Source organism: Limulus polyphemus, unplaced genomic scaffold, assembly GCF_000517525.1.
Source record: "Limulus polyphemus unplaced genomic scaffold, Limulus_polyphemus-2.1.2 Scaffold4333, whole genome shotgun sequence".
In the NCBI taxonomy this organism is placed as follows: Eukaryota; Metazoa; Arthropoda; class Merostomata; order Xiphosura; family Limulidae; genus Limulus; species Limulus polyphemus.
The window spans coordinates 56,105-68,979 of record NW_013669943.1 but is presented as its reverse complement, the minus strand read 5'-3'; the positions used below and the strand labels follow the sequence as shown (position 1 = coordinate 68,979).

The 12,875-nt window shown below is 33.9% G+C and overlaps 1 protein-coding gene and 1 pseudogene across 1 annotated transcript in view; both read left to right on the top strand.

Moving 5' to 3' along the window:
* The window catches only part of LOC111088743, a 10,940-nt gene extending 9,182 nt beyond the window's left edge, over nucleotides 1–1,758 (top strand). Inside the window, exons 2-3 of the mRNA XM_022399623.1 lie at nucleotides 166–324; nucleotides 1,330–1,758. Coding sequence (XP_022255331.1) covers nucleotides 166–324; nucleotides 1,330–1,544 — 374 coding nt within the window. The 3' untranslated portion in view covers nucleotides 1,545–1,758. The remainder of the gene's footprint in view (nucleotides 1–165; nucleotides 325–1,329) is intronic.
* Nucleotides 1,759–6,856: 5,098 nt separating this feature from the next.
* The window catches only part of LOC106470979, a 53,749-nt pseudogene continuing 47,730 nt past the window's right edge, over nucleotides 6,857–12,875 (top strand).

Below are 12,875 nucleotides of genomic sequence, written 5' to 3'. Positions count from 1 at the left end.
TGTTAAATTCAGAGGATAAACTTGTTGATAATTATATATGTTAAATTCAGAGGATAAACTTGTTGATAATTATATATGTTAAATTCAGAGGATAAACTTGTTGATAATTATACATGTTAAATTCCAAGGATGACTTTCATGATTGGTGCTGTTTTCTTTACCCAGGAACTGCCATAATGTGCTGGGAGTGCAACTCCATATACGACCCGAACTGTAACGATCCATTCAACAACTACACAATGGCACAAGTAGACTGCAGCCAAAGATCCTTGCCACATTATCCCAACACTCCAGCCACACTGTGTAGAAAGGTCATTCAGAAAGGTCAGTCTTAAAGCTAGACTCTTTTACATGTTTCCAGCCACAAAAACATATTGATTAAAATTTTGTAAGTTGTATACTGTTAGAAAGTTGATAAACATTGCAATTCGTGATGGATAACAATTTAATCCAAACCATGTTGTTTTAGTTGTATTTTAACTAGAGATGTCATTTAGGGGAGGCCGCTCCCCTCGAAAGGGGCCCCAAATTCACAGCGTTAGGCCCACAGCTGAATTGGGGGGGGGGGCACGCCAAATCAGTCTTCTTTGCCCCCCAAGCATTTGTGAAATGAGGCTCCTGATTTTAACAAACGTCTGTAGCTAGAAAGTACGCATCACGTTTTTATACATTCGTGTATTTATTTACAAAATAAATGTACTTAACACACAGTGATTTTGAGTAGTTAATCAGTTCCATTGTTACTTCAATTTCTCGTGTTTACATCATTATTTAGCTACGGTTGTGTTATCTTCAAGTTCAACACACACCATTGGTATGTACACGAGTAAGTGTATATACCTTGTTATTCGTGTCTAATCTGTTGGTAGACTTTTAGTATTTTGGATTTAAATTTTTCGAACATACAGTCATTTCAAAGTATATAATATTAATACACATTTAGTCTGAAAAATCCATGACGGCAGACACAAGTTCGGGTATTTGAATTTAATGAAATTCGTAAATTTACATTGAAAAGGACAATACCGTAAAGCTTTATTTCTATGCACACATTATGTAAATATCAGTAATTTTAGCGATATGGTATGTTTAATAATACATTATAATGTTTAGGTTAGGTATTTAAAATTATGAAATTCTATACCTAGTTTTTGGAGAAATTTTTATAGCAAAAGGGGTAATTAATTCTGTCTACTTAAAATATGAAACTTAATTTATATTTATCAATAGTTTTATTGATACGAAAATAGATATAACTTATATATATAATATAACCAATGAATTTACTTCTGGTGATTTTTGTATCCATTATTTATATTTTTGTACTAGTGAACAAGGAGTATCGATACATACGTAGTTGTGGATGGCTGACAGACGAAAAACGCGAGTCAGAATGCATAAAACGATCGGGAACTTATCACGTACTCATCCAGTACTGTAACTGTAAAGTAGATGGCTGCAACGATGCTCCTCCCATCCAGTTCAGCTTTCTCACACAGGGTGTCGCTGTCGTCGCTTCCATAGTTTCTTCCAGAATGTTTTAACTGTTTTTACAGTTTTCGAACAATAACCATGAGTTCCATCATTTCAGGAAAGACCCGAAAGATCAAAAGATCTGACGAAACAGATTAGTAAACTGTGAAATTATTAATATATTATATGTTTTAATTATGTGTATTTTCTTGTGCGAATCATATTGTAATAAATTTTGAGAAGTTTACCTTACTCTAATAAAAAGAGCAGCTTGACTAAATATTATTTCATTTTGTCTTCCATATATTGTTATGGCCTCATTTAGATCTTTTTTTCAGAATGGTTTTTTAAAGAATTTTCACGCAAAGATACGTCAAATACACATAATTTTTGTTGTATATTAAATATAAAAATATGTATTATTACTCCTGTGAGCAATAATATGATCGGGAAATTAGTTACTACTAAAAGTATAGTTTTGTAAGAGGTGGAAGTATTATTAATAACTCCTGCTCAAAAGTAAGCTAACTGTAGAGATAAAACCGTAAAAGTGATTAAAATTAATGAAGTCAATTCCACACAACAAATGAACGAGAAACATACGATGTCATAAATTAGTACGAAAAAAAGCCATAATAATTACAATGCAATCACTTAGCTCCACAAACCAGTCTACCAACGACACTTTCAACCACGATAGCATATTACGACATTTCGACCAGCTTATGAAATCCTTGTCAGTCCCAAAGCTGTACTCTAATCAAATAATGCGAAATTATTCACAAAAAATTAGAAAAAAAAAGCATCAATAACACTAAATAAATAATATTTAATTATGAAATAAGCTGTTCTAAGCACTATAACAAGGAACACAGAGTGAAATCAACTTTAAATGTTTTTTTAGCCGCGGCATAGCGGCTCATAGAATGGCTTTGAGTTTGTTTGTTTTTTCAAGTTCAAACTTTCAGCTCATAGCTCCGTTATCTCTTGAGCGATTTGAGATCTAATTACAGTTTTGGACTCAGGAGGTCAAACCCTTTCGATTGATTATTTAATCACGCCCAAGATCTCATAGATTAATTTACTCTAATCCTGCCTAAAAGAATTTCAATTTGAGGGTAGGCTGGAAGAGATCCTGATGAGTAATACAATCGAATAGGGTATATGCGCACCCCACGTTTGGTCTTGCTGGCGCACAAAAATAGAGCTGATAAAAAGGAAGAAATGGTCTCATATATTAACTTACTTTAATCCTGCCTAAAAGAATTTCAAGTGCCGCGGCTATTGAGGATCCCCTCTTGTTTTTTAAGTGGAGCATGACATAACAATGATTAAAATGTATTGAAGATAATTAACTTCGACTACTATTACGATATCATTCAGTTTCATAGTGTATATTTCACAGTGAACGAAACAAACAGGCAGCACTGCTTATGTAGGGATGGCTCGGATTGCTCATCGGAATGGTATTTTAAATATCTCCTCAATAGGTTATCAGAACTTTACAATACTATACAGTGTTTCTTTTATAACAATATTTGGAATATAAGTTCTGGAAATTTCTGTAAATATCATAGAAAAAAGTTTGAATTTCTTGTTCTTCTTTCTTCTGTTTCTTTTTTTATTACGTGATAACTCAAAAACCAAAACAGTGGTCTCAACCAATTTTACTGAGGTGACATAGTTTCAAACGGAGTGTCCACTTTTATAAGTATTATTAATAACTAGTAGTAATTTTAAAAAATCGTAATTCTAGTGGAAACGATGTTATCATTATCCCTTGAAGTTAGCTTTCGTACAGAAATTGGGTGTTTCTTTAAAAAGCTTAAGTGTCGGGTGAAACAGGAATTACCATCCAATAATAGATAAACAATAAATATTATAGTTGGAACCTGATTGTATTTAGAACTTGGTTATAAATACAACCTTCCTATGTCTATTGAAACAATGTATTAAAAAAAACAAAAACAAGCAAACAAGTAAAGAAAAACTTTAAAAAAAAAGAAAGTAAATGTAGGGATGGCTAATATCAATCCTTCAAAGACAATGCAAACAAGATAGTAGGGATGACATTTGCATCATCCCTACGTAATAGCACAGGCAAGAATTAACATACAGCAATATATGTATAACTATTCAATCACAATTGAGTTTAATTTATCCTATTTTTGTCTGCTAACATTCTACTACACTGTGTGTGAATGCCATCCCTATTATGATGTTTGCATTATTTTTGAAGGATCGATATTAGCCATCCCTACATTTACTTCTTTTTTTTAAGTTTTTCTTTACTTCACTAATTATAGGATTTTATATAATAAAAAAACAATAATTCTTTACCCTAACTTTAGCCACGGTGAAAAGTCCTGCAAAACTAATGCTGTAAGAATGTCAGAATGAATAAATTAATGTATGTATCAAATCCTTTTAAAATATTATTGTAAGTTAATAGTCATATATCTAAATCATAATTTGACCAAAATATCTGTGTATGTCTACTCGTACCTAGCGAACCGATAGACCGATTGTCACCAGACCTGGCATGTACCCTTATGGCTTCCGGGTAATGTTGTAAGGTGGTTGGCGTTCGGATATAAACCCGCTGTCTTCAGATAATAAATATATATATATATATATGGTTAATATAGTATGAAAAAAAAACAGTTTTATTGACATTACTTTGACTAATGAAGTGTGCTTTCATGCGCAACATAATATGTTCTATTTATAGTTCAAAAACTTCATTTTCTTGTTAGATCTTTAAGGCTTTGTCGTAAATTTATAAAATGTATGTGGTAGGGTTGTTTAATCCATAAAACAATAGTCGAATAATGTGATAGGGTTAACCAAGAATAAACTAACCGTGTTGGTTAGTTAACACCGTTATACTTGGGAATCGTGAAAAATAGGCTATGTTTATGTAAGCTATGTTACGCTTTTGAAACATTGTTTTAAGTGTTTTGTAAGTCCTTTTTGCCTCCAAAACAGTTTTAATTATTTTGTTATACATATTGTTCTTATTCATTGTATCTAGAAGATGAAATACCTAAGAATATATATACAGTAATAAGTATATAAAACTAAGCATAAAAATAAAGATAAATAAATACATTAAATCTAAAAATCAAACATTTCTGTAAATACAACTACCATCGAAAACTCTACCTTGCTCCAAATCTATGTGCAATATAATTATATAACAACATAGACTATTTACGTGGCCCGGCATGGCCAGGTGGTTAGGGCATTCGACTCGCAATCTGAGGGTCGCGGGTTCGAATTCCCGTCACACCAAACATGCTCGCCCTTTCAGCCGTGGGAGCGTTATAATGGTACAGTCAATCCCACTATTCGTTGGTAAAAGAGTGGCCCAAGAGTTGGCGGTGGGTGTTGATGACTAGCTGCCTTCTCTCTAGTCTTACACAGCTAAATTAGGGACGACCTGCGCAGATAGCCCTCGTGTATCTTTGGGCGATAATGAGATAATTTTATTTTCTACGGCGTTTTGATCGTTATTGCGATCATTCTTAGATACTCAGGTTTTAAAAGATAATGAAGGTTTTTGAATTTAACCGTTTAAACCTTAATACTTGAAAATGATCTCACTAGCAATCGAAACATCGTACTCTATTTTAAAAACATTCTTCCTCGTTGTAGAAAGCTGTAACTTGTAAAAATATACTTTTAATCAGTAACTAAGCTCAAACGAAATTAAGTGTATGCCTTAGATTTTTAGTCTCGCCGCTTTAAATACATAGTTCATTGTGATCAGAAGTTGTTATTATTTACGTACAAAACATACAAACATTAGTTGTTACCTTCAAGTACTCTCTCAAATATATATATATATATAATATCCTCAATTACCACAATAACTAACAAGCGACATATTAGTACGCTTAACATAGTGTGCCTAACCTCTTTTCGTGCTTTGGGAAAGTTCAAGCTTATGAAGAAGGAAAAGTAAAAATATAGCCAACCAAAAAGCAAATAAAGAAGCATTCTTACTGCAGAGAAATAGACCATATAAGTGAACTTTTTCCATGAAAATTAAACGATAAACGTATGAGTGAAAGCACGGGTAAGACGTTTATAATAAATGTCGTTATAATTCTGGATATTGTTTCCTTTAAGTTTATTAATCTAGCACCAAACATTTGCTATAGAGTAGAAGAACAAAAATAATTTCTGGACATTTTGGACATCACATTGTTTCATTTCATAAGTTTATTGGCTATATTTCATCTGAAATTTAAACATTAATTACTAACTACACATAACTTAAGACATTTTTACTCGAAACTTAAACTGATCGGTAATAGAATTAGTAAAGTTTTTAGGACAAATACTTATTTGGAACTGCAGCGTTTAATATTATAATCTATTTAACGTTATATTTCTTTTTACATTTTTATTTTATAATAATTTTTTGTGTGAAGCGCTTTGTCATCTACCTCTTTCTTCTTCCTCAAGGAACTAAGTTACACAGGAAGTTGCCTGTTAGTTACCGGTGCTTTGTTTGTTTGTTTGTTTTGAATTTCGCGCAAAGCTACACGAGGGCTATCTGCGCTAGCCGTCCCTAATTTAGCAGTGTAAGACTAGAGGGAAGGCAGCTAGTCATCACCACCCACCGCCAACTCTCGGGCTACTCTTTTACCAACACTGGCCATGCCGGTCCCCGGTGCTTCGTTCAGTGACAAACAGGAAAGTAGGAAACTGGCATGAATCTCCACTGTAGTTTGTTTTTCCTACAAAAATGATATTTTGGTTTAAAGTAATCAATTTGTTTTTAGATTCAAATTGTAACTGTGGCCAAATTATCAGTCTCGAGATTAATTAATCATTAAAATTAATTAAACTATTTTGTGTGTTTTTTTTTTTTTTACAAACAACGTGTTTGTTTCGAATCAGCCTTTTTCTCCTAAGTAAATGAGTCACTAGAATCCAACTTTTTTTTCAAACAAATTATTGTAACTTTACTCACGAAAAACTGAGATATGATCCTCATCTTGGTTTATGCGGTATTTAAAATTTTGTTTTCGAAGCGCACACCATATTATTCTTATTCGAAATTCACACAAAGCCTAGTTCTATGTTTCTCAACCAGGATGTGCCATAGACTTCCTTTAGTGATACCGCGAAATTTTAGCAAAATATTGTTATCTCTGTAACTCCCCCCCCCCCCTATGCCACTGTTAACTAGGCTGTTAAAGGTTAAAGGGGTGGCGGAAATTGCAGCCTATGTGTATGAGTATCTTATCATTATAACTTCGGTATATAGTGTTCTACTTATTCAAACATTTGTTCTGGAGTGTCGAAACTGGGATTAAAAAGTAATTCATAAATAAATCCAAATGTACTTAGTGAAAGTAACAAAAATTATCGTCAAAACTATGATCCCAAAAGTGGAAGAGCAAAATTATTACAAACAGTCAACTGTTAGTTGGATGCCCTTGCAGTTACACTCGATAATGTAAGAACCAACATTATGGCTACTGTTATATCAATACAATGACACTGACCATTGTGCAATACATTTCAGTGTAGAGAACAGTGATTATTACTAGAACGCGCCTGTTCTTGCCAATCAGGTTTCTAAGTGAATACCCGGATGTCCTACATTTTGGACATTCTCGTTCTACTGAAAACTATCGACTTCTAAGAATATATCTGACAACTTTCCTTTAGTTGTGACGGTATACAGTGGCACTACCTATATTAAGCAAGTGAACGTATAAATTGTTCATAATAACTTTGTACTACTGAAGTAGAAACAATTATTTGAAATCATGCTGTCTTCACTTTTCATATCTGGTGAGTTCGAATATCGTTTATATTTCATTCGCGCCTACAAGAAAACGCGCAGGTTAAATAAACCAATGATTTTAAATTTAATATGAAATACAGAGAATGATAAACTATACATACATTTTAAATTAAGATAGTTTGTACCATTAGGTAATGAACGGAACTAAAATTAAGACTTTAAAATATTAGGTTTTATTTTTAAACTGTTGTTTTAATATCGTTCCAATGATACTTCCTATTTACTTGTTTCATAATAAATTATAAAAACAAAACATAAAATTATCACAGTAATTTATTAGCCTAATAATTTTTTTTTCACTGAATATTCTTTTTTTCAGCATGATTGTCGCTTTATGTTGCTTTAAAGGATTAGTATTCTGAATACACTTTGTATAGAATTTCCTATGTTTTTATGTTAATAAGTTACAGTGACTTTGTTATTGTGTTCACGTTTATTACACCTTTATCACATCACATGTTGTACATTTTTATGTCTAAATGTTATTTTAAACTCTCACTGCGTGTTGAAAACTTTGACACTTACCTCAGTTTCAATTTAACTTTATTATAAGCTTACGGCTATATTGCTGGAGACTTTTTACAGAGGACAGTATAGTATGTCTGTTCACCAACAAATTAATTCGGTTATCGTCACTAAAAAACAACGTAAATGTGATTACCATCTTGACAAAGGGGCAAGCAATTGCGAAGCGAGTACGATTATGACTTGAGTGTTTCAAATTAAGCAAGAAGTCTTCCTGTGGGAAACTGCATAACTTAACTTCACGAAAACTGATAACGCAGCGGTGATATTCCACTAACATATAACGAATACATAGATAATACCAACTGTCAAACTTTAACTTCATTTTTCTTAAAAGCAACATTTTTATGGTCTTAACATGATAACTTTCTACAATAATAAAATTTCTGCTTGAAATTTGGCACATAGCATCTTTGTGCTATTTCTCACAATACAGACTATGAAAAACTTCATCTGATATTCCACGATTTTAATGAATATCATTAATTATTACGTAACTGTGGGATTATGTCTTCAAATATGAGGGTTGTAACCATGTTGTTAGTCTATAATCTAGAAGTCATCCTTAAGCTCCCCCCCCCCAAAAAAAAGATGTGAACAAGGGATTAATAATATTAATACCAATAAGTTATGACGAGAAAACCATTTTTGTAAGGATGAGTATAAGGCCGTCAGTCTCTTCAATTCAATCATCTTAAATACAGGCAGGAAGCAAGTGTTTATGATGACAAAACCTTGTCGAAACATTGTACATTTGTTGTTATGTTAAACTTGTTTTAAAGTTTTTCTTCATTACCCATTCAAGCCGTCTCCAGCCATTATTAGTCTCAAAATGGGTCCCTCGTCATCGAAAGTGCTTATAGATGTATCTTGTATTGTTGTTGTCAATATACGGAAATAATTTCTCAACGAGCTTTGTAAATTCTGGAGTTTATCAATGTGAAAAGCTATATAAACATTCAAATTATGAAATTAATATAACTCCTTGTTCTTTTCTATTTTTTTTTTTTTTGGTTGTATGTTTTTTTTAGTTTTTTTGTTTAAAGTATGCTTAAATGAATTGAAATGCGAGAGTATAAAACGTGTTACAGAACAAAAGAGAGCCAGAAAACAGACACGTGGTGTACATGAATGTAGGTGTGAAGAGGAATAGGGAGAAAGAATGAATCGCGTAAAAACAGAAAAAAAAAAGTCTTCTATTTATTGATAAATTTATTAATAACACTGTTAGGACAAGTAGAGCATAAAGCTCAAAATAATAATAATAATTTGTTTCAACAACTTCAGGTAATGTTCCACTGTCAGAGAGTCAACATTTAGTTAAAGAGATTAGACTGGTGACCATCTACTAACTACATGTATATAGTCAGAGGGCAACAGAATAAACAAAAATACAATGTCTTACTATGTAGCATAGCAACCAAAAAAGAAAAATTACTTTGAAAAGAACAGAAAAGATTGGTTGATATCGTTTCAGTCCAAGTTGCAACATTAAGCCAATATCTGACTCAACAATTGCACAAGCTTGTACAGACATTACTCATTATATACGATGCCTTCGTAACAACCTTATCAGTTGTTTTCACCAAATTCATCTGAAATTTGTTTCGCGCCCTGAATCGGTAGAGGACTTGTTATTGGTGCAATTGGATACACAACAGCTCTTCACCATATTTGCAGGTTTGAAACAACAAAAGATCGTCACAAACACAGTTTTTACGAATACGGGCGTAGACAGCGGGCAATTATACGAAATGAACGGAATTACACCTTCGTCGGGCTATTTGGTTGCCCATTTGTCTCATTTGGTATGTGGCTATTGCATTGTGGGAAAGCAAAATTCCCGGTTGTCCGACCTCGATAAATTTCAATTCAGGGGTTTGGGGGCTTAAAATGTAAGATCTTGAACAAGATGTGACAATTTTATAGCTATAAAAACACAAACAACAGCGTTAAGAGATCTAATTTATTATGCATGCATACATACCATGCGTTTTCTACCTTCTTATTTTAACATACAAATTTTAATTTATCTAATATGCATTTTTACATTTCACATGCACATGAAAGTTGTTCAGTTGGGTTGACGCCAGGTGTCTTCATTTCAAACCTGTTCTGCTCCAGAGTGGAATCTCGGAAAGTAATCGACCTTGACATCTTATGTGTAAACATCTTTCAATCCAAAAACTAACAGTTGTCTCACATTAAATGATTAACAGTACAAAGATGGTTTCAAACTATGTCGTATTGAAAGCAAAGCCCTGTGAAACCTCACATTTGGAAACTACATAGATGACCTTTTTCATTTGGGCAGCTAGTTCTTAATCATCTAGACTTTTCTTGTGTTAACATCTGTCACAAAACAATCGCATTTATAACTTGATTCCTCCTCTACCCACTGCATATTTAAATGACGTCCTTGTACACGCTGACTTATACAGAAAACCTACCAGTGTTGCCAAGTGGAAACAAACCATTGCTTGATTATGACATTCAGATGCCCTTAGTAAGCTGTGTCAAGTTTTAGAGGTCCCATGTATCACAAGGCCGTAAAATGTAGCTTAGTGCGGCAGTGAAACAAGACCAAAATGAACAGCACTGACTTTTGAAACTGCTTAGCTTAAATGAAATATAGTGTCAAGTGGGGGGGGGGGGGCAGAAAGTTGATTGTGAGTGGGTGTGTCTCTAATTGAACAGAAATATGAATAAGATGATTTTAAAAGTGTAATGGTAAACAGGCTATTCATTGACCCTAATCAATCACCGGAAACACTCCTGCAACCATGTAATTGTGTGTTCAAGTTAACTATTACAACGAAACCAGAATATGCGACAGCAGAATAAAATATCAGTTGCATCAGTCTCTCTGTCACTCAAGACTTTTTTGTAAAGCCTATTTTGCAAAAAACTTCCAAGAGGGATTCTGCTACTCTATTTTCTATGTCTTTAGCAGTGCTGTGGCTTTTTGGAACTGTCACATAGTTGACTACCATCAAGATGTACTGGTTGCCCATATTGGATACAGGTACTAGTGTTTTGATCAAGTCCACAGCTACTCTATTGAATGGTACTGTCTTTTGACAGATATCACATGAGCTAAACAATTATGGTCATATATTCTGTATGTCCCTTTCCCCTATCTCGCAGGCACTGTCCCAAAGTTTCTGCTGTAAAGAGTCTTTCTTCTGTGCTTCCTTCAGTTCCCATAGACCTAGATTCGGGATGTTATCCTTAGAGACTTGCAGGGGCTTGATGTTTTGCTCTTGAGCTCTAGTAGTGACAGCAGCTGCCTCACCAGTGTTCTCTGTCTGGTCCCTCCAAACTTCTACTGCCTGTTATATTGCCAAATATCAAATCGTATATGGGTGCCTTAAGGTTTCCCATGTAGTATGAAGTTCCACCTTTACTCTTGCTATGGGAAACTTTTTCATTGTCCCAACATTCATCACACTCAGATGTACCTTGTCCATTATTTGGCCATCAGATACTAGACTGGTTCTCACTGCTGCACCCAGTATGTCGATGTTTGTTACATACTCGAATCACCACTGGCACTGTTGTCCAATACGATAACTTGAGCTGACCACCAATCATGCAAGATTTAATCATGGTCGTAAAATTTCCTTCTTGTGGTGAATTTGACAAGTTCTCTTCATTCTGTTTCTTCTGGCAGCAACTCCCATGGTAATTTTCACTCTTTTGTTGCTTCTCGCCAGCACGATCTTCGTGGGTAGCTCCAGCTGCTCTGTGTTGAGGTTTCTGCTGCTACTTGTTGGTGACAGATTTGCACTCACTTGTAATGTGCCCCATTAAATGACAAGCATAGCATCTCTTCTCCGTTTTGTCTGCTGACTTTTTGTCACCTTTGGTGGCATCCTGTTTTTAGTCAGCCACCCCTGCTTTCAACTTTGGTTATTCTTGGACTTGCAATTTATACTCCATCCATGGGCTTCTCTATACTGTTCTGGCAGCTTGGGCATCTCATTCGTGTCTTTAGGTGCTCATTTAGGAATAGTTACGTGTCAGTAGAGCACATGATCATGAACTTTTCACATATTGGTAAATCTGCCAGTCCTTCAAAACTATCTTCACACTTGGCCATGTCAGTAAATCTTGTGAAGTATTTCTGTAAACATACCATAAACTAAAATATAGTTTCTCCAGTCTCTCCCCTCTCTCGCATTTTCTTCTTTCTATTTTTGGGCTTGTGCTTCATGTTTGCATTATTCTTTTAGTCTCTCTTTATGCCTCCCCTCCACTCTTATCTGTTGACACTCTTCTTTAACAAATTCTCATAGATCACCATCTATCCACTTATCAAAGTCAGTCTACATGGTTATATTATGTGGTTGTGCCCTCTATAATATTTTTGCCACCACTACAACTGTATGTAAATTCAATGCAAGTTATAATGTAAATTGTGCATTTATGGCCATAAACAATGAGTCACCAAAGACATCATGTTGCTTCCTTTCAGGAAAGATCAAGAAACATGGTAGTGTGTCGTCGTGCAGTTAAAACAACCAGCAGAACATACTGTGTGTTATTAGCAGGAGTGATTGTTTAGCAATTTTTCACCTTCTGTAGTTCGGACTGTGGTAATTCAAACTATCGCATATTCTCAGTGGATATGCTTTACTGGAACCTTACTTCACATACCAAATTTCAAGGCAATCCTTTAAGAAATACACAATATGTAAAATTTCCAATTTTGATTGAATTTTTTTTCTTTTTTTTTTCTTTGCACCCAAAGTATGGAAACTTTGTTTGATATAACAACATACTTAATTTTTATTGATTTTTTTTTCAAATTTGGTGTAAATATAAGCCACATGTGCAGAGTTATGCAACAAAACCCCTCAAACTTGACTACAATTTTTGCACACGCTTACGCAAAAAAGTTACATGAGCTATCAGTCTGAAATTTTTACTACAAATTCACCTAACAGTAAAAGTGGACCGTTTTTATTTTTATCATTTCGATTAAAGACTTCTTACTTAGAGCAACAAACTTATTGGGTAAAAGGAAGTACAGATACATAATGTTACG